Below are 24,156 nucleotides of genomic sequence, written 5' to 3' on the forward strand. Positions count from 1 at the left end.
TTTCTGTAGTTAGTACTCAAAAAAAGAAGTCTGTCATTTTGTGTGAGCATCCATGCTGATCCCTGATCCATCCATGCAGGTTTCCTGCAAAGGTGATGTTTTAGTAGTGCACTGTTGCAAAATAGGTGTTTTCTGCTGGTCGGCTGGTACAAACACGTTCCTATCTGTGGTAACAAACCAATGGCGCCGTGCGTGAGCATCCTCACAGGCCTCTTAGCCCACAGCATCGGCCCCAAGGGCTGCTCTGTCCCTGCCTGCGTGCCTGGCTGATGGGCAGGGCTGGAGGCCTTGGAGAGCAGCGGCCATTGCGGGCACGGGGCTCCCACCAGCTGCCCCCTGGCCCAGCTGGGCCCCACTTGAGGAGGAAGGAGGCTCCCAGCCCCGGCCTGGCTGAGCAGCTCCTGCCTCCTTTGGCCTCTGCTCTGGGCCCCACGCTGGCCACCCTGACAGCCCCTGGGCCAGGCTGTGGGAGGGGCTGCTTTGCCCTCACCTGGCTCCCTGCCATCAGTGCCCTCCTGCTCCCTGTCGCACATGGCGGCTGTCAGCACCGAGTCCCTGTCCAGGAACACCAAGGTGTCCTCGAGGTGCTGGTCCTGTCTCTCTCTGTGGAAAGAAGAAGGGTGTGGGGAATTTGCAGGACATGCCCAGAGCCACGAGAGTGCTACTCCCTGGTCAGCCCTGCGTGAGCCCTGCTCCTGTCCGCCTTCTGCTCCCGTCGTCGCGTTGAGGAACACCGCCGTCTCCTCTGGATGTTCGTGTGCTGATTCTGGGAAGGGAGAGGCAGGTGAGCCTGCAGCACAGGCCCAGAGCCCCGAGGTGTGGGGCCCCTCTGGTCCCTGGGCAGCTGCTTCCCTGCCTTACCTTCTCCTCCCGGTGTCAGGTCGCACTGACACACGACCTGAGCCCAGCCTTCCCTTTTGGGGCCAAGGGAAATCTTTGCTCCTGGCCCCGGCACTGGGCGCTTTCTCAGCCAGTCAGGGAAGGTGATGCTCCACGAGAGAGGCATGAACATTGCAGGCAAGCCTACATCACTGCAGTCTTCCCAAAGAGCACCAAGCAGAAGCCAAGAAAGTGCAGGCCCATCAGTCTCTCCTCCATCTCCTGACAGGTGACAGAACACCTCCTCCTGGATGTCATCTCCAAAGCTCTGGAATAACAGGAAGGGAAAACCATGCTGGAGGAATCTCATAGCATGGCCACCTCTGCTGCAGTGACTGGCTGGGTTTGTGCGGGGAGAGCAGTGGCTGAGTTGTCAGCCGGAACTTCAGCGAGGCTTTGTCCCTGCCTCCCATAACATGCTCCTGAGGCAGCTGAGGGAGAGTGGGGTGGAGAAGTGGACAGTGGAGCTCCAAACTCAGAGGGTTGTGACCTCAGGGGGCCGTGCTGGGGCCAGCCTTGTTTGCCTTATTCCCCAGTGACCTGGCAGAAGGGACAGAGCGCTCCCTCAGCACGTTTGCTGATAGCACAGAAGCGGGAGCAGGGGCTGATGCACCACAAGGCTGTGCTGCCCTCCAGAGTGACCTGGACAGGCTCGACAGCTGAGCAGAGAGGGACCTAATGAAGTTGCTCAGGACAAAGCCTCTAGAAGAGCTTGAAGCCTTGTAATTGCTAGGCAAGAATAGTTGTTTTGCATATTGGAATGTATAAGGTCATGTGGTGATGTCCAGTCATGGGAACCGCTCAATCTCTGTAAGTTACAGAACCAGTTCCTTAACTGTGTAAAGAAAGTCTTTGAGGCAAACTGCAAATTCAGAAACTTCTCCTAATATGAAGTTGGATATTCACCATTTTCTGGCATGCTGGATGAGACATAGGGATTCCAAAAGGAATGTGAAAGCAAGCCAATAAATCTTCTTTTAGAGTTCACACGTGTTTCCTGCTTGTTCCTTCTAGAACTTGCCAAAAAATGTTACTTTTGAAATCCATTCAAAGATCTAATAGGAAAAAATATTGGCCAAAAGAGTTAGCCTGTGTTTCTGAATAGGAACATGTTTCTTGTGTCAATTCAAGATTTGTACCAGAGTTTGGGGTTTTTGGTGTGTATGCTTTCAATGAAAGTTGCTTCTTTGCAGGACTTTGAATAATTAGACTTTTAGTAATTAGATTGTGCAGCAGAGACATCAAAATTACTGCATCCTGCTGTCCAGTGCTGAAAAGGGTTGAGAAAGAGTTGGTGGCTCTGTGTGTTGATGCGTAACTTGCAGGGGCGGCACCGGAGCAGTTCCCAGGGCCTGGAGAAGCAAACGGGTTCCTGGTGCTGAGGACAAAGTGTCCACAGCTCGGGATTGCATGGCTGAGCTCTTCTGGCTCCTTCTGCTTCAATGCCTTGCCGAGACACAGGTTCCCTGCAGAGCCCCGGGTGCAGCTTCCCAACTCTCCCCTTTTCTTCTGCCTCCACCCTGCCTCCTGGGTAAAGGCATTCCCTGGCATTGCACCTGCTGTGCCTCCCTCCTACTTCAGTGAAGGCATTGTTTTCCACCCAAGGGGGCTCTCCCCTGGAGACAGGAACACGGATGAAGTCCCGGTGCCCCAGCATCAGGCAGGTGCAGGGTATCTCTGCTTGTCAGCCTGTTTCCCTGGGATCCCACTGACTGTTCTAGAAGTCAAGGATCTGGACTTTGCAGGAGCGTGTTTGCAAAGATGTGAATGCGAAAACTCTACAAGAACTGTTTGTGTGTGTCCCATCTTGACTTTTTTCAAAATATTTGCTAGAAGGAAAGCATGGACCAAACTGACAAAGTTCTTTAATGTGGGAAAAGCATTGGACTCCTGAGCTGAGTACTGTTGCAAGCTCTCCAGTCAGATGTACAAGGTAATCTTTCATTGAATTTCCCGGGTTTCCATTGCGTCAGTGTAAAGGATGAGCTTTCTAAGGAGCTTAATACTAATTTTTCCACTCAATATGAAATGTCAAATTCATTAGATGGTTAGATGACAGGAGAACTGAGGTTGGGAGGTAGCTGCAGTGGTCCCCAGTTTTATCTCCTGTTCCCAACAGTGATCAGCACGGGCATGAAATCAGGTTCATCTCAGTTTACTGCAGAGAGGTCTTAAGGAAAACATCGGTGCACCAAGAGCAGGTTTGGAATCTGTGCAGTGCAAGAGACTCTGCACAAGCTCTCTGGGCAACCGACTGCCAGGGGCAGGAGCCCTGACGTGGCCATGCCTGAACAGCACCTTTCTGCCAACAGTGCCACCCTCGATGGCAGCCCTAGAGCCTGGGATTGGACCCTGCACTTGCTGCAGAAGTCTCTGTCCTGGTTCCGTGCTGACCAAAGGCTTGGAACCATCTCAGAACCTCGGTTCCCAAGGGGGTGGACTCAAGTGGTTGCTGGGCATGTGAGGCCATGGCTGCCTCAATCTTGGGAGCAAGATGCTGATGTCAGAGGAGTGGCCATTGTGACACGTGTGACCAAAGCCCCAAAAGGGAAGGCTGGGCTCAGGCCGTGTGTCAGTGCGACCTGGCAACGGGAGGAGAAGGTAAGGCAAGGAAGCAGCTGCCCAGAGACCAGAGGGGCCCCACACCTCGGGGCTCTGGGCCTGTGCTGCAGGCTCACCTGCCTCTCCCTTCCCAGAATCAGCACAGGAACATCCAGAGGAGACGGCGGTGTTCCTCAAGGCGACGACGGGAGCAGAAGGCGGACAGGAGCAGGGCTCACGCAGGGCTGTAGCACCCTCGTAGCTCTGGGCCTGTTCTGCAAACTCCCATCACTCTTCTTTCTCCCACAGAGAGAGAGGACCAGCACCTGGCGGAGACAGCGGCGTTCCTGGACAGGGACTCAGCGCTGACAGCCGCCATGTGCGACAGGGAGCAGGAGGGCACTGATGGCAGGGAGCCAGGTGAGGGCAAAGCAGCCCCTCCCACAGCCTGGCCCAGGGGCTGTCAGGGTGGCCAGCGTGGGGCCCAGAGCAGAGGCCCGAGCAGGCAGGAGCTGCTCAGCCAGGCCGGGGCTGGGAGCCTCCTTCCTCCTCAAGTGGGGCCCAGCTGGGCCAGGGGGCAGCTGGTGGGAGCCCCGTGCCCGCAATGGCCGCTGCTCTCCAAGGCCTCCAGCCCTGCCCATCAGCCAGGCACGCAGGCAGGGACAGAGCAGCCATTGGGGCCGAAGCCATGGGCTGAGAGCCCCACAGAGCTGCTCACGCCCGCTGCCATTGGCTCTGTCCCCTGCAGCATGCCTGCTGTGTCGCCGTGCAGAGGCTGACCCGGACACCTGCGGCGAAAAACGGGAGAAATACGGGCTCTATGCCCACGTGTTCTGCCTGGTGAGTGGCTCCGGGCACTCCCTCCAGCATTGCAATGGGCAGTCCCTGCCACCCTGTCCTCATCAGCTCTTCTCCCTTTCTGCAGTATTTTGCCACACTGCTTTTTCAGCAAGCAAATAAACGTGTTGGACTCCTGGGTTTTCTGCCTCAAGATATCCAACTTGCAGTCAGGCGGGCGGCACAGAAGGTGAGAGCCTGGCAAAAGAGCAGGGACATTTGTGCCAGGAGTAGCTGGCCAGAGCTTATCCCAGACCCCCAGCAAGAAAGGCCGGCCATCCAGCCAGCTGTGGGACAAAGTCTGGCTCCCAGCAGCTCCGTGGAGTCTCTGGCACAGGAGCTTCCCTCACCAGCTGACTCTGTGGGCTGAGAGCCAGCAGCAGCCACATCCTGCTCCCTGCCCGGAGCCCTGGGGCTGCCTGGGGAGGCCCCCAGGCTGCCGCTGATGGGGCTGCTTGGCTCATTCCAGCACTGCTGCGTCTGTGGCCAGAGCGGGGCCACCATCATGTGCTGCAGGGAAGGCTGCGACAGATGGTTCCACCTGCCCTGTGCCAAGGAGGGCTGCTGTGTTACACAGTACATTGTTCCATTCAGGTAGCTCCTCTCCCCTTCTGGCCACCCCCGGGGAAGGACCAAGTCTTTCTCATTATGCCCGTCCTTTTGTCCCCAGGTCCTACTGCCCTGAGCACCGTCCAGTGCAGATCGTGCAGGTGACTCCAGAGCTGGGCACCAAATGCCCCATCTGCATGGAGCCAGTGGAGGATAGAAAGACCTTCAACACCATAGTGTGCCCGGCATGCAAAAGAGCCTGGTTCCACAGGGACTGCCTGCAGGTGGGAGCCATGCCCTCAGGCCTGGGACACAGCAGGTGCTCAGCAGCACCATGGCCTGGCTCACATTGCTTCTCTTTGCCCTGCAGGGACAGGCCATGTGTGCTGGTCTTTTGTACTTCTGCTGCCCCCTCTGCAGAGACCGTGAGACATTTCTTGTCGAAACCTTCTTTCTGGGGATCCGAACTCCCACCAGGTTGGTGTCCTTCAGTGTGACTCACAAGACAGGGGGTGTAAGTGCCATACTGTGCCAGGCCCTGCCCCAGTAGTCCAAGCCAGCCCCATCCAGGGAGTCTGGATTTCTGCCTCTCAGGGGACTTGGAAAAGCATTGGAGGAAGAGCAGGGTCACCCTGTTACATCCATGGGGTCAGGGCAGCAGAAACACATCAGCTTTTCCTTTCTCCATCAGACTGCCAACATGGGAGGACAACAACGCCTTCGCGGACCTGAGAGAGAGGCACAGCAGGTGCAATGCCAGGGAATGCCTTTACCCAGGAGGCAGGGAGGAGGCAGAGGAAGAGGGGTGAGTTGGGAAGCTGCACCCGGGGCCCTGCAGGGAACCTGTGTCTCGGGAAGGGCTCAAAGTAGAAGGAGCCAGAGGAGCTCAGCCATACAATCCCGTGCTGGGACACTTTGTCTTCAGAGCCATCAACCCCTTTGTTTCCCCAGGCCCTGGGAGCTGCTCCTGTGCTCCTCCTGTGCTGCTGAGGGCACCCACAGGTGCTGCTCGGGCCTGACAGTGAGGAGAACCCACTGGGAGTGTGAGAGCTGTGCTGGTCTCGGCACGGGTATGAGGCAAAGCAGGCGGGTGTCCCTGGGCTGGGGGCAGTGCCCAGGCTGGGCACAGCAAAGCCCATGGGCTCCTGGAGGGCTGGGGGCAGTGCTCTGGTCAGGCATGGCCTGCTCCAGGCCTTACAGGCCTCTGACATTCCTGTTTGGCCTTACAGCCCCCAGGGATGAGGCAGAGCTCAATGGCCCCAGCCTGACCAGACAGTCAGGACCGGAGCCTGCTCATGGCCTTTCAGAATCTGAGGCCATCAGGCCAAGCTCCAGCAGCGCAGTGCCATCGGGTCTGGCTCCCCAGTCTCCACCTCCAGGGACCAGCAGCCACAGAAGCCTCCGGCGTCCAGCTTCTTCCTTGGCAGACACCGGCAGCCCACGCACACCAAGGGCAAGATCCAGCAGCTGGACGGGCCCTGAGGACAGGGTCCATTCCAGGCGTGCTGGGCCTGACCGCAGGCGAAGGCGCTCTCACCAGCAAAGGCGGGCCTCAGATGGAGCCGTCCGGTCGCGGAGTCGCCATGACAGGGGCAGCAGGAGAACATCAAGGGCAGAGAGGCCCAGGCAAAGGGAGACACCGTCACGGGCTTCCCGCAGACACAGCCGCTCCAGGCAGCAAGCTGATGCCCAGAGTCCACCTGCCCGGTCGAGGAGTTGCCGAGACAGGAGATGCAGGAGAACGTCGAGGGCAGAGAGGCCCAGGCGAAGGGAGACATCCTCAGGGACGTCCCCCAGACGCAGCCGCTCCTGCCCACAACGTCGGGCCTCAAATCAACCTGTCCAATCCGGGAGTCACCAGGACAGGAGCAGGAGGACAGCAGCAAGTGCTGAGAGGCCCAGGCGCAGGGGGACACCGTCGGGGACGTCGCGCTGGAGCAACCGCTCCCGCCAGCCACGTCGGGCCTCAACTCGGACCTCTATCAGCAGCATGTAGTGTCATCTTTTCTTTCTAGTCCTTCCATTTGCTGCTGTAAGTGAAGGTGAGAAGGGTCAATACAGGGACCTCGAAATTTGCAGGTCTGTGGGAAAACCCAGATTAGCTCTTGGCATTTCTATGATTCTTGGTTTCTGCTATCCTGTATTGTTAAGGGAAAAGCCACTTAAGGACATAGCTAATTAGAAAGGACACTCATTGCTGCCTTTAGACAGATATTTCCCCACTGCTTACCCTTGAAAGTGAACCAGTCCTTAATGGCTTGGATCCATTTAGGGAGACATGAAGAGCAAGGTGGCTCCTGGGGAAGCTGTCTTTAAAAAGGACTTGTGCTGAGTTGCTATCCTTAAACAATCTCATTTCAGTAAAGCCTTCCTTCAGTAAAGCGGAAGAAGAAAGAAGACAGTGAGACACTGCCTCAAGTGTCTGGAGAAATCGATTGCGACACTGCTGCTGATTTTAAAGACTTGCTTGGACCTTCAAAGGTCAAACCAGAAAAGACAGTGGAAATAGCCTTTGACAAAGAGGATGCGCAGGACTCTGCCCCAGACGAACGTCTGGGACCTTTGCCTGAAAACAACAGAACTCAGGAGTCCAGTGCTTTCAAGTTTTCCTTCTTTGGAGACACAGAGGAGTTGGGCATCAAAGAAGGTAACAGCAGAACCCTCCTAACGGAGCCATTTGTAAGGAACAGCTTCTGGCAGGCACTGTAGAGCAATATGGTGTAAAGAAGGTCATAATCCAGAGGCTGATCAGCGGCAGAAGTCAGTACTTCTGCTGAAGCATTTTGATTTTCATTTCTACTTGCCAAGGTTGTGGGAGATTAATGAGAGGTAACTGCTGCTTGCATCTCAGGAATTTTGAAAGGCACGCCTTGAGAAGGCATTGGGATTTTTGCAGAGTGGTGAAAAAGCTTGTTGTCGTGCCCTAAACTTCTCAAACAGGGAAAAAGGTGGCACAGCAGTCATACCAAGTTAGATGGAACCCAAGAGGATTTGAAGGAAAATGGGTGTTAAGGTAGAGGGAGGAGCAAAATCCTGGAGTTGACCCCAAGCTCCATGAACATTCTGTTAGTTACCGAGTTCTACTCCTGGACCTTCAGGAAAGTGAAACTGAATGACACTGAAGGATTATTGGGGTGTCCTAAGCTCAGATAAAATAAGGCCTTATGAAATTAAGATGAAGGAATATTTAATCAAGTCACAGTCAGGTAGGAATGAAAGGAAACCATGCCAAGTTATCCAAAATATTAAGAAACAACAACACAAAGCAACAAGCCCCCCACACTTGTGCTAAATTGAGGAGCTATTCACTGTCTTCTGGATGTGATGATAAATGTTTAAGAATACATAGGAGATGGCTTGAACAAAGTGGAAAATCCTGGAGCAGAGCTACAGCTCAGAAAATCCGTGAGGAAAAGATTCTGTCCTTCCTAAATCTGTCTTCTCCAGTGTACATATTTCACTTGAAAGAAGGAATTTTTCCTGGCAAGCAGAGAAATGATCTGGTTTTGGCTTTCTTTCTCTTTTGGTGCTGGTTTTGCAGAGCCTCACGTACTTGGACCGATAAAAGCGGAAAATGTCAGGTGGCAAGAGGATGCACCTTTCCAAGGCATCAGGTGCTGATGAGCCTGAGATGTCAGAAATTGAAAAGCACCAAGAAAGGCAAGTTCCATTTCTATTTGTTGTCTACTTGGCTGTGGTAGTTGGATGCTGTGGGAATATGAATGGCAGCACTGAGGAAATTGGAAACTGACACTGCACACCTCTGAGCAAGGAAAGTCATCTTGGAAAACCATTGGTGCTGTGTGGAGTCCAGAGTCCCAGCAGCCCATTGGATGTGAAGTTGAATGTGAAGAGAGAGAAGCTGAGCACAAGAAATTGACTGGGTTGTTTTGGTTTGGCCAACCCCAAACTGAGTTTGGCCAAAAGCCAAAGACACAGTCAGTTTTCTTGTAAAAAGTGGGTTTTTTATAGAAGGCTTTATTTGCATACTATGGAGTAGAGCTCTTCCATGTATACCATTTCTCTGAGGCACTACAGCTCTAACTCGTGCTCATGGGATTTGATAGGACCTTTTAGGATGCTAAAACCCCTTTGTACTTGTCTAGGGTTCTTTCTCTACACAGAGAGTAGAGACACGCACAAAGTTCTAGAGTTTTCTTCTTCTCCATAGATGATGAACGCCTAAGAGGTACGACACAACTTCTTCAGCCCCTTTTGAATATTTTTCCCTTTTAAACCCTTACTGGACTTGAGTAAGGAGGAAGAAAATGCTGCCTGGTTATGAATGCTCTGTAGTCAAAATTTGCCATCCTTTCTTGTGGTCAAAGTTGTGGTAGAATCCCATGAGAGAGTCCTGGAAAAAAATAAAGGCTGAGCAGCTTTCTGCCTTTCCTTTCTTTCAGATAATTACCTCATAGCGATAGGAACTTTTAGAGCTTAGCAAAAACATAGTCACTAGACAGGTTACCGAGACATTTGGGATCCTTTCCGGTAGGTCTATCACCTTTAACTTTTTCCTGTCTCTCTGGTGTTACTATTAGGAATGCCGAGTGTTCTTGTCAGCCACATACGTCCGTGCGGTTCTTCATCCTAATGAATCTGGGGCTTTCTCTTCTGAACCCAGTGAATTTTCTATTTAAAAACAAAGACAACAACAACAAAAGGAAAGCAGCTTCCAAAAATTACACAGGCTGCCAAAACAATTGCTTGTTACATTTTGTAGAATATAGTCTCAAGTCAGGCTTAAATGACGTTCGTTTCTTGAGACTTGTTAGATAATGGTGATGAAATGTATGGCTGTGTTCATACAGTTACTGCCCTGAAATCTGCCAGCCCGTCTGATTTACAGGGTATGTCAGAATGGAGATCTCAGCCCTTGGCAGGCAGCACTTCTGAGGGCAGCTGTGGGATCCTGCTGCTGAGCATTTCATGAAAGAGATGCTGTTTCACTGCAATTTAGATTTCAGCATGTTCAGGGAGACAGCTGCTGCCTTTCATTTTTCTTAGTACACCAGGCTGCAGTAGGGAACATTTCTGTTGGAGCTGACATGTGGTGGGGGGCAAGAGAATAGGAGGGACATGAAGAATAGAGCTTCTGATTTGACCGTTGTGTTGTTCATTCATGATTGTTGAAGCAGCAGAATCAGAAGGGTTGAACCCTATTGATTGGTGTTGTGTTTTGTTTTGTGCAGAGGGCCCAAAGTTATTTTGTAGATCTGTAGAGCTCCGTGAAGAAAAAGTGGGTTGGGAAGACATATGTAGATTATTGCTTGAGGTGAGTATGGAACGTCTGTTCCCTGGTAACTGTGGCTGAATGCTGAGGAGGGAACATGGCTATGGATGTGCATGCAAAATTAATTCAGGATCTCCAGAAGAGCCTGAAACTTTGTAACTATCAGGGAACAAAAGATTGTTAGTATACTGGTGTGTGTAACATGATGTTGTGATGTCCAGCCAGGTAAACCACTGCATCTCTGTATGTTCCAGGAGCAGCTAGCTAACTAGATGTAAGGGAAGCGTTTAAGAGAACCAGTGAATTTAGAGACTTCTGCGAGTAGTGGATTCAAAAACTTCTCCTAGGAATTGTTAGATTTTCATTAATTTCTGGATCGTCTAAGGAAGCATAAGAATTCCATACGGAAACAGAACCCAAACTAATAAACCTTTTCTTGTGTCAATTGTGTCATATTTGTTCCTTGAAGAAGTTGCCAAACAACCTTACCTTTTAAATCCTTTCAAGGACCTAACAAGAAAAAATATTGGCAAACCCAGTTAGGCAGTGTTTCTGAGCTGGCACTGATGCTCTCAGGTTCCGGGGAGCCACGGGAAGGCTCCAGTCCAGACTGTCCGGTCAGGCTGGGGCCATTGAGCTCTGGCTCAGCCCTGGAGGCTGTGAGGGCACTCAGCAATGTCAAAGGCCTCCCAGGCCTGGGCCAGGCTGGGCCAGAGCAGTGTCCTCAGCCCTCCAGGAGCCTACGGGCTCTGCCAAGCCCAAAAGGGGTCTTGGCCTGACAGCCGTTCCCACAGCAACAGAGCTGTCACACTCCCCACTGGTTCTGGTCGCTGTCAGGCGCGAGCAACACCCATGGGTGCCCTGGGCAATGCAGGAGCAGCACAGGGGCACTTGCCAGGGCCTGGGGAAACGCAGGGGTCGGCCTTTATGGGCAACACAGCAGGCATGCTGCAGGGGACAGAGCCAATGGCAGTGGGCATGAGCAGCTCTGTGGGGCTCTCAGCCCACAGCATTGGCCCCAAGGGCTGCTCTGTCCCTGCCTGCATGCCTGGCTGATGGGCAGGGCTGGAGGCCTTGGAGAGCAGCGGCCATTGCGGGCACGGGGCTCCCACCAGCTGCCCCCTGGCCCAGCTGGGCCCCACTTGAGGAGGAAGGAGGCTCCCAGCCTTGGCCTGGCTGAGCAGCTCCTGCCTCCCTTGGCCTCTGCTCTGGGCCCCACGCTGGCCACCCTGACAGCCCCTGGGCCAGGCTGTGGGAGGGGCTGCTTTGCCCTCACCTTGCTCCCTGCCATCAGGGCCCTCCTGCTCCCTGTCAAACATGATTCTGGTCAGTTTCTGTGTGGGAACACCACGGTCTCCTCCACATGTGAGTCCTCTTTCTTCATGGCAGAAAAAAGAGTGCTCGACTCACTATGGAACTGCTACATAGCAGCATACTTCTCTTGATACTTTCTCATGGTTTCCGTGGAACTGAAGCACTCAGCTCCCTTTACCTGGGGTATTTGAAGGGCAACTGTATCAAATTCCAGCATTACATTGTTAGAACTGCACGCAGGAATAGCTGACTGCTTGGTAAAGTGTTTAACGTACTTGCATAATTATGAAGGTGGCCCTTTTTATTGTCGGTTACATTTGGTAGGTTTTTCCTTTGCTGGAAGGAGCTGTTTCCCCAGTTATCAGGCCCAGCATGTCTATAACTGTGCTGAGGCCGCTAAATACTACTACTACTACTAGTACTGCTACTACCACAACTACTATAACTACAACAGGCACTGCTCATGGTGCCCATGGTCTGGGGAGCTGCTGTATGTTGACGCTGCTATTGCCTCACTCTGTGTGCTGCAGCTGCTGCTCTCCAGAGAGCAAGATGGCAGCGACTGTTGTTATGCTTCATGTTGGGGCTCCTGTGGTTGCTGGCCCCTGGAGGTGGAGCGTGCAGAGGCAGATTCTGATGGCCTCAGATTCTGCGTAACCACAGGAAGGCTCCAGCCCTGAGTGTCTGGTCAGGCTGGGGCCATTGAACTCTGGCTCACCAGTGCAGGCTCTAAGGGCAAGCGGGACAGCCAAGGGCTCCCCAGGCCTCGGCCAGGCCAGAGCAGAGCCCCCAGCCCCCAAGGAGCAGACAGGCTCTGCCAAGCCCAGCCTGGGCACTGCCCCCAGCCCAGGGGCAGCCGGCTCTTTGGCCTTATACCCGTGCCAATACCAGCACAGCTGTCACACTCCCATCTGCCACAGTTTTCCCTGCAGCACGTGATGGTGGCCCCGCTCTGGCCACAGACGCAGCAGTGCTGGAATGAGTCAAGCAGCCCCATCAGTGGCAGCCTCAGGGCCTCCCCAAGCGGCCCAAGGGCTGTGGGCAGGGTGCAGGATGGGGCCGCTGCTGGCTCTCAGCCCACAGAGCCAGCTGGTGGAGGAGGCTCCTGTGCCAGAGGCTCCGTGGAGCTGCTGGGAGCCAGACTTTGTCCCACAGCAGGCTGGATGGCCAGCCTTTCTCTGTGGGAGTCTGGCCTCTACTCTGGAGGGCAGTGGAATGCTGGACTCAAGGCCCAGTGTGCCTGGTGGAACATTGGGATGCATTGAGCTACTTTGGGAGATGGATAACACATCGGGGGATGACCAGGATGTGTCATCCTGCGATGGTGTCTCCCTACACTTCAGCCACCGGTCCCAGATCTCAGCTCATCCCTGCTGTTCCAGCCGGCTGTTCCTCAGAGCCCTGCAGGAGCACCGCGACCGCCCGCCCGAGGGGGTTTGTGAAGCAAAGCCTCTCCTCCATCCCTTCCCGTCTGGGCCGAGAAAGCTGCCACGGGGTCCCTGGTTCTGTTTTCTTGCTAATGCTGTAGTTATTGTTGTTTGTTTGCCTTGTCATAAATACTAGTAAAGAACTGTTATTCCTATCCCCAGATCTCTGCCTGAGAGCCCCCTTGATTTCAGAATTATAATCATTTGGAGGGAGGGGGTTTACATTTTTTTATTCCAAGGGAGGCTCCTGCCCTCCCTAGTGGATACCTGTCTTTTAAAACCGAGACACCAAGGGCAAATGGGGAGGCCTTACCAAGGCTAGAAGATGGAGACGCTGACTCAGTTGGGCTTAAGAAAGAAAATAGAAAACCTGATAAAGACAATAGTAAATCAGAAAGGCTCACTAAAACAAGAAACTAAGAGCCCAGACAGACGCCCATCTGGCCCATTTGTCATCTTACCCTGAAAGGTAGGAAGGCCAAGATGCATTCCTTTCTCCCTTCCAGGACCTCTACTCATAAAAAGACCACGGACTTATTTCAAAGAACATTATTTGCATTTTATTAAATGCTTAATTGCCTTTTATTCATTAACATGAGAAGTGGAGACTGGGTGGTAACTGAGTTATGAATATGTATTTGTATTCAATACTTTTGTAAATCAAAGCCTGATACCATCTCTACTCAGGGCCGCGTGCATATTAGGGCACCAGTCCAGCGCTGATTAAACATATCCTTTCTAATTAAAACAATTAGAGAGTTTTTGTCCATCCAGTTGGATATTGATACTAGATCATATCCATATTTTGGTAAATCACCTGATACCTAAGATTCCCCTCTAATGTATAGCCCTCCCTCTTAATTTTTAATTCTTAGGAATTTATGGTGTTTCCCCATTGTCTCTTTCATCTTTCAATATCCAGTTTCATTTATCAGCAAACCTACAGTTTGTTTGTAAAGGCAAATATCTTTTTTCCATTCATCAACCAGTGGAATCTTTCCCACGGATTCTTTTATCTCTCAGTGCTAGTTTTATCTACCAGCAGACCCACAGCTTGTTTGTAAAGACAAATCCGTTATTCCTCTCAATCCCTCTCCTTTTATTTTTTAATAATTGTCTTTACAAACTTTAGTTATCATTGACTTCATTTCTTGTTCCTGGGTCTTTTTTGATTTTGCAATTATTTGCAGTGACATCAATTTCAGTCTGTTTGCAGCCATCTCTGGATCAGTAGGCATGGCTAATACTTGCATCTCTCTGATCACACGATGAAGAAGTTGTACTAAGCAAGGGATGATGCATGATAAAAAGGTTAGAGTTGCTGCAGCACAAAAAAAGCATTTGTTTAATCTATAGTTCATGAGGTAACCACGGAAACATGTCCCATTCTCCCGTACATGCTTCCTGTTCTATTTAGACAATAAATGCCTCTTTCAGAAGAATGAAGCTGCAATGGACTTCTTTCTTCATCCCAAAATCTTGTTTCTATTATGGACCTCACTCAGGGTGCTAACCCACTATTAAGGTTTGACTGGGCTGGCCACCTATGGCCAGTTTTCAGATTCCCCTGGGCCTCTACAGACCCAACAATTGCTAAAGGTTTCTGCTACTTCTTCTCCTAAGGCTAAAAAATTATTTTCCGAATTTTTGCCCCAGCCTAACTGACAGTATAAAGGTAAGATTATTAAGAGAAGCATTCTAATGGTGGCATCTAATTTCCTGACCTAATTTTCACTTTCACGTTGTCTCCGGCACCACCTGTGGTGAGTGAAGGCACAGAAACAGCTTAACATAAAGAAAGCCATGACAGCCAGGATTGGCCTCTAATGACTGGAGGTTGGAGAGAAGGGATGCCCACACAAACTATTTCAGCAGGCCGCCTGTGGGGAGGCACTCGGGGCTCCCCCCGATGTCAATGCACTGGCTACTGCTCTGGTCCACTCCTGTGGAGTGTCAGTCACAGCTTCCCATCCTTCTCCTCCAGCTGAGATGTCCAAATCTCCGAGGCTTCAGAGATCTTGACCTGAGTGCCATGGGTCCACCTGTGTTCAGCTCTCCTGATGGCTGTTTCTGTGGTCAGCAACACTTGGAAGAGTCCAAGCCACTTAGCCACCAGTGGTGCTTCTTTCCACTCCTTAACTAGGACCCAGGCTCCTGGCTGGATGTTGTGAACAGCAAAGTGCAAAGACAAGGTCTGTGCCAGCTGAGTTTCCTGTTGAAGAGATTTCACAAGAGTCAGTATCTGGGCCACAAATTGTTTTCAATATATATCACTTATCTTTAGCCCTGCCCCAGGCTGAGAATTACAAGGATAAGGAATTCCAAACATCAATTCAAAGGGAGATAGTTGAATATCCCCCCTGGGTCTGGCCCTTATTTGTCGCTCTATTGGGAACGGTGAGAAGAACGACACAGACTCTCTTGTGGAGTCGGACTGGAGAATTTCTCTTGGTTTATTACCTCAGGTCTTCTTTATAGACCGAGGAAAACTAACACATCACCATCATTGGTTAGTGGGGTTCACCACCCCTCGATCTTCTCTTGCAAGAAAACAAGGAACAGACAAACAGCACCTGCAAGGCTGTCTTCTATCTCTGAGGATTGTTTGAATTCCTCTTTATGAATTCCCAGGCCACTTTCCCAGGCAAGACTGAGAAAGTTATGTGGCCTGCTATTCCACAGGCACTGTGCTCCCTGCTTCACTGTTAGCATCCATACTTATTCTTGCCAAAGCCAGTGGCAAGAGCTGTACCCACAGCATCTTAATTTCTATCACCAGCTTCAGAATGTGTTTCTTCATTTCCCCATTCATCTGTTCAACTTGGCCCGAACTCTGGGGGTGCCAGGGGGTTCCATTGTATCCCTAAAGCAGTCATTACTCCTTTAAGAAATTTTCCTGTAAAATTAGTTCCCCTATCTGAGTCTATTGCCTCCACAATCCCATAGCTTGGAATTATTTGTTCCAAAAATACTTTAATAACTGGTCTTGCAGTTGCTGAAATGTCTGGAAACGCTTCTGGCCACCCTGTTAACTGGACACACTATTACCAGAAGATATTTAAATCTTGCCACTCGAGGCATTTCAGTCAAATCTACCAGGCATCTCTGGAAAGGATGTACAGGCCAAGGCCTCCCTCCCCTGGCAAGTTTCATTGTAACTCTGTTACTGTTTTGAGCACAAATCAAATGACCCTCAATAGCTGGCTTTGCCAGAGTAAAAAGACCCACAGCAGCATACATTCTGAGGAAGGCTTCTGCTATTCCTCGGGAGCCCCAGTGACTTCCTTCATGAAGTTGTTTTAACAACTGTAAAGCTAGAGCTTTTGGTATCCATTGCTTACTATCCCTTGTAAACCAATTACCCCCTCTTTCCTCTGCCCCACTCCCTTTAACTATCTCAAGTTCCTCTGGTGGAAAAGACAGCTTCTCTGGCAGTGGTGTATGGATGCTAACTATGAGCAAAAGCAGGGAGCACAGTGCCTGTGGAAAAGCAGGCCGCAGAACTTTCTCAGTCTCACCTGAGAAAAGTGGCCTGGGAATTCATAAAGGGGAATTCAAACAATCCTCAGAGATAGAAGACAGCCTTGCAGGTGCTGTTTGTCAGTTCCTTGTTTTCTTGCAAGAGAAGGTCGAGGGGTGGTGTATCCCACTGACCAATGATGGTAATGTGTTAGTTTACTGACTAATGAGAGTTTTAGCCTTGCTGTACTTTCATGTATCGGTCTATAAAAGAAGATCTGAGGTAATAAACCTCGCTCTCCTGTTCAATGCACAAGAGAGTCTGTGGCGTTCTTCTCGCCGTTCCCAATAGAGCGACAGCAGTGAATTGAGAGACCGCCAGCTATTCACGACTCTTCACAGAAGGAAAAGTGAACGCCGTTTATTTCTATCTTTAGCACACCTTTTATAGGGTTCTACAGGGTCCGTGGGCAGGGCAAGTTACTATTGGCTAATACACACAGGTTTACATTTTTTCTCCTGTACACAAGGATATTGTTTTGCTTCACTCTCTCTTCTGCAGGAAAGTTTCAAGAACTTTAGCCTTTAATATCACGACTTATTCCAGAGGCTGCTTTGTGCAGATAGGCCTTTCATGCTCACCTTCTGTTAGAATATTATCTACAATTCCCCATTTCTCCTTTTGCACAAACCAGGCTTTGGATGCGACTCATTCTACATTTTTGCCAAGACAGGATAACATACAACTTAAAAGTATCATCCCAATTAACACTATAAGTAAAATCCATCCCCCTTCTAGCACAAGAGACTTCAGCCATCCAGTGATGCCCCAGCTGGTGAACCAACTTCCAATGGGGTCACTATCTTCTTTCAGGGCATGTAACCCATCCTGTAGCTGTTGTAGTTGTTTGTGGATGGGAACTGAATGATCAGTAAGATTCAAGCAGCACATGCCTTCAGACTCCTCACAACCATGTCCTTGTGCTAAGAGCAAAAAGTCAATTACAGCTCGATTTTGCAATACTGCATGACGTAAACTACACACATCAGCTGAAAGTTCACTAAACTAAACATTGTGGATGTTAAGTAGAATTCTTTTCTAGTCCAGCAACTGAGCCTTTTTTGAGTTGCTAATCCTTTAGCAGCAGCTACTCCTGTAATGAAGAAGGAGGCTGCCCATATTATACCATGATTCCACAAGTCTGCGTCTCTAATGTAATTCATTTAGGCTTCGCTTTGACCGTTTGATGGTTTTTATGTCATCAGCTACATTCAGCAATTGATGCAAGCTTGGACGGAACAAAGTAAGTTTCCCAAGATAACAGGGTCCTCTCCATGTGGATTAGCAGGAATTGCATTCTATGCTCTATCTCCACAGATTTGGAATATGGAACTAGGTAATTGCTTTGGTAATTGTCCTGTGAGATTGCACCATGAATAAAAGTCCTTACTTTTGTGTGAGTAATGAGATCAACTACAGGATTGACTGTAACCCAGTGTTTCATTACTTTGTTAGAATGGCTTTTTGTCAGGGGCTCAAACATTGTCCATCCACCTGAGGTATTGGTGGAACCTAACAAGCCTAATTCTTCTGGGGGCCCTATGGTAACATTGAGAACTTTGATAATTTTCACTTGCCAGCAGGCTTCTAGTTGTCTTGATGTGAAACCAACAGTGCAACTGCACTCTTGCGACATTGCCAATCGATTCAGTCGAGTCTCGTTACTAACTAAACCTTTAAATGCTTGAGGATCCCATTCAGGGACTCCTGTGAGACAGGTGTGAAAAGGATCTCCAGGTGTGGCTAGGCTTAGACACATTGATTTTCGGCCAGTTCAATGTGCCAGAGTGACCCATATGTTCTGTCGCTTCTGGATGTTAGTTAGCAGACAGTTGGTCAGGACTATACACAGCACAATTACCATAAGCAGTTTGTTCCATGCAAATGACACCATGCCTGCAGACTCAGAATTAAGGCATTAACGTTAAATGAACTTTCAAATATGCTTATACCAACTCTTGAAGGGGGAATACTTATACTTTATATACTAATATAGCAATTACTACACAGGCCAAACTCTTTATTTTAAACTATTATCTCACTTCTTTTAACACATGTGCTCTGGTATATATGTAGTCTAAGCATGAAAGCAATTTGCTGAAAGGGTAAACACACAACTACAATTTGCTTTATATACAATTAGATGGAGTCTCTACACTCTTTTAGATCTTCTACAGAATTTTCCTCACAAACACACTATGATTGAACACGATTCAGTCTTGGAACATTCACTGCTCCTGTGATGTCAGCTGGCAGCTGATCGGTGACTGAGGGCTTCGATGTTCAGGTTGTTCTTCACATCCTTTTAAATCTTAAAACAAAAGATAACTGAAAAAATTGGTAAAGACACAGCATCGTGATAACAACATAAAATTTCTGTTGGCAAACTGTCTGTGTAGTGTTCAGACACAACTGTGTCCTGACAGCTCCACTTCTGATCCATGTCTGGAGTACCAAGGCTGTGTGGTGACTTCTCTGTTCACTGGATCTCGTGTGTTCAGAGGCAGACAGTCTGGTCAGATGAACAGGTGACCTTTTTGAACCTGTCAGCAAAACACAGACACTTCTCCCCTTGAATTTAATGAATTACACTAATTAAATGCTTTTAGGGCATCAATTTCTCCCATTTAAAAAAAAAAAAACAAAAGAGATGTACTTCTGTTATACACATCAACATTAACACAGAACTACATACACAATGAATAAAAACTTGTAACAGTTAAAAATCAATCAAATCAGAAACATTATTAATAACATATGTAATATAAAACTACTATTAACTACTAAAATACTGCACCAGCATCCCATAGTTTGCAAACAAACAAAAACCAAAAAAAACTCAGTGAAGGATTGGACAACCACCTCCAGAAATGATTCTCCAAGCTCACTTCAAAATTGATCCAGCTGTCCTATTAATAGGGTCAAATTGCTGAGTCAAAAAGTGACTGAAATAGTGATTTGGTGCAGAAAACATCTGGATCTGTTGGCAAACATTCCGTCCAGGTAAAGTCAAGGCTTGGCCAGGGCCTGTTGGAGTCTGAGATACAGACTGTGTGCCCTTGTTTTTAATATTTAGTTCTAGGATTCAGGGAAACATTTCATATAATATATGAAGAATTAAATATGATGTAGGAGCATTATTGCTAGAACGTTCATTGGCAGGCTTAAAAGGTATCTCAGTGATACCAGGACTCATTGATGCAGACTACACGGGAGTTATTCAAATGGTTACATATACACTGCATCCGCCTTTGTTTATACCTCAAGGCAGTAAAATTGCACAAATTATTCCCTTTCAAAATCTTGTATCTGCAATGATGAAAGGATCCAAACCTATGCGACCCATGAGAGGAGATGCTAGCTTTGGTTCAACAAGACCAGTTACGTACCTAACACTATGAATGCATGATCATCCTGTTCAAAAAATAACTATCATAAATGGAAAAGAACAAATAAATATACAAGCATTGTTAGATACAGGTGCAGATATTACCATCATTTCTAGTAAAATTTGGCCACGCTATTGGCCATTGCAAACCACCGCAACTACTGTGGATAGAGTTGGAAGAGTGTCTGCAGCTGCTTTAGTCACACCTAATCCTCTAACATTTGTGCTTGAAAGGAAAAAGCCCGTGCAGTTGCAACAGTAATACCTTTGCCAGAAGGAACATTTGCCCTCATTGGTTGAGAATGTTTAACTCAATGGGGAGTAGTACTAACTACCCCAGATTTGGTTTTCTCACAGCAGTCCCTGCAGTGCAGCCAGCCCCATGACAACTGACCTGGAAAAGTAATGATCCTGTGTGGGTGGAGCAGTGGCCGCTAAGTGAGGAACGGCTGCAAAAAGCACATGAATTAGTTAAAAAACAGCTTAATGCAAGATATATTAAATCATCAGTAAGTCCATGGAATACACCTATTTTTGTCATACTCAAGGAATCAGGGAAATGGAGACTTTTGCATGATTTACAAAAGGTCAATGAACAAATACAGCCCATGGGAGCTTTACAACCAGGATTACCTTTACCTGCAATGTTACCACAAAAGTGGCCACTGTTAATTGTTGATTTGAAAGACTGTTTTTTCACTATTCCACTACATCCAGATGATACAAAACGGTTTGCATTCACATTACCTGCAATTTATAAAGAGAAACCTAGTGAGAGAGATGAATGGATTGTGCTGCCTCAAGGAATGCACAATAGTCCCACCATGTGTCAGCTGTTTGTATCCACAGCTTTGCAGCCAATACGTGAACAATGGCCACAAGCTATCATCTATCATTATATGGATGATATTCTCATTGCACAGGAACACCCTTTTACAGATGAACAATTAAAGGTGCTCACACAAATATTAGCTAATGCTAGATTACAAATTGCTCCTGAGAAAATCCAAAAAACTGCCCCATGGAAATACTTAGGGTGACAAATTAATGACAGCATAATACGTCCATTGAAAGCAACACTGAATTACAAAATACAAAATCTTACAAATGTGCAAACTTTAATGGGTGATTTACAATGGGTCTGCACTGTTGTTAGAATTACTAATGAAGATCTTGCCCCCTTGCAACCTTTATTAAAAGGAACTTTTTTCCTGACCAATTATCGATCATTTCTGAGAATTGACAGCAGTTTTAACCATTGAAAAGTGAGATCAACTTGTGAACACCCCGTTAAGATGTAAAGCCAGAGTTCTCTTGTTCTCTTTGTGTTTCCTGCTTCTGACAAGGTAACAGGCTCTGTCTCGGCCTCCTCCCCCCCCTCCAGGCCGGACAAGGCCGCAGAGGACGGAGGGTGGGGGGGAGGAAGAGAAACGGAGCCGGCCAGCTTGGCTTCGTTTTCAGTTTCTGCTGCTGGACTGAAACCTGACACCATGAACACTTGCAGCCTTTCCAGGACTTTCATTCTTTTACTACCTGGATAAAACGTACAGATTACTCCTTTTTCCCAGAGAGACAGAGAGAGAGACAATCAGCATGAAAGAGACATCATAAAACCATCAAAGACAGTGAAGAAAAGAGTCAAGTTTTAGATGGGGAAGAGAGAATAAGGAGATGCTTTATAAGATGAAATATTTTTCTGTTAAAGCTATGGAGATAGACAATAGTAGTTTTAAAAAAACTTCTTTAATTGATGTCAGAGTGTATTGGGAGGAATGGAGTGTTCAAAGTGTGGATTTTGAGTAAAAAGTAGAGTAAATGTGATACAGTGAGGTGCTGGAACAGAGTGAAGCGAAGATTTGAAGCCTTGGGAGCAATGAGAAAACTGTTTTCCAGAGAAGCTCACAGAGACAGATGAAGAGAACTTTTGCCTTTGAATAACTCATCCTTAAAATGACATCCCTAGACTCATGGCCCATACACACCTCAGAGTGATGTGAAATGGGAGGAGAAAAATCTGATGACAGATTTCCAGGCACCTGGCATCATAAAAAATAGACAGCTATAACAGAAATAGTTTTCTTGTGAGAAACTCCATAGATTAGCAGAAGTCTTCTGTTTCTCTACAAAGACTGATGAAAGGACTGGAAGTTTATTCTGGTGTTTTTATTCTTGTAGTTTTGTTAATAAACTTTCTTTATTTCCTTTTAAGTTTTAAGCCTGTTTTGCTCTTGCTCTAATCCATATCTCACAGCAAGAAGCAAGTAATTTTTTTAGTTTCTGCTTTAAAATCATGACAGGGGGAGAAGATCTGGTTTTCATAATTGAGTGGGTCTTTGTATCAATGCAACCTAAGCATAGCTTACAGGCCTGGATGGAACAAGTGGGAGAGACAATTTAAAAAGGTCGTGATGGTACAATTGCTTTTTCAGGAAATGGACCGGCGAGTATTCACATCCCAATGACTGCTGCTGATCTTGAACGGACAATGCGTCACTCTTATCCTCTTCAGCTTGCATTATTGGCATATAATGGGCAAGTAACTAATGAAATTCCAAAAAGTAAAATTATTCAAATATTGAAAGATCATAATTGGATTCAATTGCCTAAACAATCATTAATGCCTCTAAAAGAGGGACATACAGTTTTTACAGATGCTGGTAAAACAACCAGATGAGCAGCAATTGTCTGGCAGCAACAAAGATCTTGGACTTATCATATTTTGCATGCTAAACAGGGAGACTCATTACAGACACTTGAACTAGCAGCTGTTTGTTGGGCTATGTGTCGGTGGATAAATTGTCCTCTTCACGTGGTTACAGATTCATTGTATGTTGCAGGTGTTTTACAAAGGATTGAGGATGCTTTTATTAAGGGAACTCAAAATAAATGGTTTATGCAGTTGTTTCAACAAATACAACAAACTACACGATTAAGATCAGCACCATATTGTGTAATACATATCAGAAGTCATAAATTTCAAAAAGGCCTTAGTCTTGGCAATCATCTTGCAGATCAATTAGCTAGTTGGGTGCAGAGGAGAGTTCCTCTCAATCAGTTTGAGGTTGCTCATATGGCTCATGAACAGTTCCATCAAAATGCAAAGGGCCTACGAAGACAGTTCTCATTATCAATTTCAGAAGCACAAGGAATTGTACAAGCATGTCCACAATGTAGTCATCATGGTCCTGGGTTAGGGATAGGAGTCAACCCTAGAGGGTTGAAAGCCCTAGAGGTATGGCAGATGGATGTTAGCCATGCTTCTGAATTTGGCAGATTCAAATATGTACATGTTACTGTAGATACCTATTCAAAATTTGTATGGGCTACAGCCCAGACAGGAGAAAAGAGTTTGCATGTAAAGAAATATTTAACCCAAAGTTTTGCTATAATGGGGGTCCCAGAACAAATTAAGACTGATAATGGCCCTGCATATGCCAGTGACAATATTAGAAAATTCATGCAGCAGTGTGGAGTTGAGCATATTAAAGGGACTCCAAACTCTCCTACAGGACAAGCAATAGTGGAACGAACCAATAGAACCCTAAAGGAATATCTTAACAAATTCAAAGATATCTCTGATCCAAAAGAAAAATTAGATAAAGTTCTTTTTGTAATTAACCATTGGTGTGTTTTTGCAGATTGTCAAGATCCTCCAGTTGTCATACACAATGGATGTGTAAAATCAGGTGTTGTAACTAATGAAATATTTGTTCATTACAGAAATCCTAAAACAGGACATTGGATAGGACCAGCCAAAGTCCTATTTAATGGCCAAGGCTACGTGTGTGTTGATACCCCTACAGGACTGTTATGGGTGCCGAGTAAATGGACGCGAGCCGCGATCAACCACATCAACAGTGGGATATCACAGCCAGACTGCGAGAAAGTCAACGGTGGTGAGAAAATAAATGGTGGCAACTTGCCCTTGAACCATTAGTGAGAGAAGTCAATTATCTATTAGGTGTACAAGTTGATTATAGAAATCCATATATTGAAAGTGTTTATTTTTCTGTTTATCTACAACAGGTTAAAGAACAATTAGAAGGTATAAGGTGTCAGTATTGTAAAACCACAGAAAAATTGTAGATAAGAATTGTGTGTGGAGGTTGTAAAAGAGATTTGTGGGAATATCAGAGATCAAGGTCTCATAGAGGGTGTCTTAGGTGTTATAGAGAAATTCACCATTTAACTCCGCTTACTGCATTGACAAAATCCTTAAATTGTTCTTTAACACAGGCAGAAGCCTTAGCATTATGGGAAAATGTGGGTGCATTAGAAAGAGCCAGTCTAATATTTAGAATTCAGAAAACAGCAACTTTTACAAAACTTGCTCAGAAAACTAATATAATTGCAGCACAGTGCCAAAACTGTACTATTTCACGTAGACAGTGGGAAAGAGTTCAAAATGGCAACTGGCATTTTCATTCTCGTAATTTTACCTTTAATAACAGGCATGTTAACTAGAGAG

General features: G+C 47.6%; 1 protein-coding gene across 1 annotated transcript; it reads left to right on the plus strand.

Annotated features, from left to right (window-relative positions):
* Positions 1–531: 531 nt before the first annotated feature.
* On the plus strand, positions 532–5,356 carry LOC131582224 (PHD finger protein 7-like). Its single transcript, XM_058845180.1, has 8 exons — positions 532–784; positions 3,576–3,659; positions 3,730–3,819; positions 4,169–4,260; positions 4,346–4,447; positions 4,727–4,851; positions 4,928–5,090; positions 5,177–5,356. Exons 1-8 carry the CDS (start codon positions 532–534, stop codon positions 5,354–5,356), a joined length of 1,089 nt encoding a protein of 362 aa, XP_058701163.1.
* The last annotated feature ends 18,800 nt before the right edge of the window (positions 5,357–24,156 follow it).

This window comes from Poecile atricapillus, chromosome 9 (assembly GCF_030490865.1).
Source record: "Poecile atricapillus isolate bPoeAtr1 chromosome 9, bPoeAtr1.hap1, whole genome shotgun sequence".
Taxonomy (NCBI): domain Eukaryota; kingdom Metazoa; phylum Chordata; class Aves; order Passeriformes; family Paridae; genus Poecile; species Poecile atricapillus.

Bases quoted from the DNA above. Each gene is read 5' to 3' on its own strand.
- LOC131582224 (XM_058845180.1), top strand. From the start codon at position 532: ATGGCGGCTGTCAGCACCGAGTCCCTGTCCAGGAACACCAAGGTGTCC. The intron at 3,820-4,168 runs GCACTGATGGCA...TGTCCCCTGCAG, and splicing joins GTGCGACAGGGAGCAGGAGG to CATGCCTGCTGTGTCGCCGT. The intron at 5,091-5,176 runs GTGGGAGCCATG...TTTGCCCTGCAG, and splicing joins TCCACAGGGACTGCCTGCAG to GGACAGGCCATGTGTGCTGG.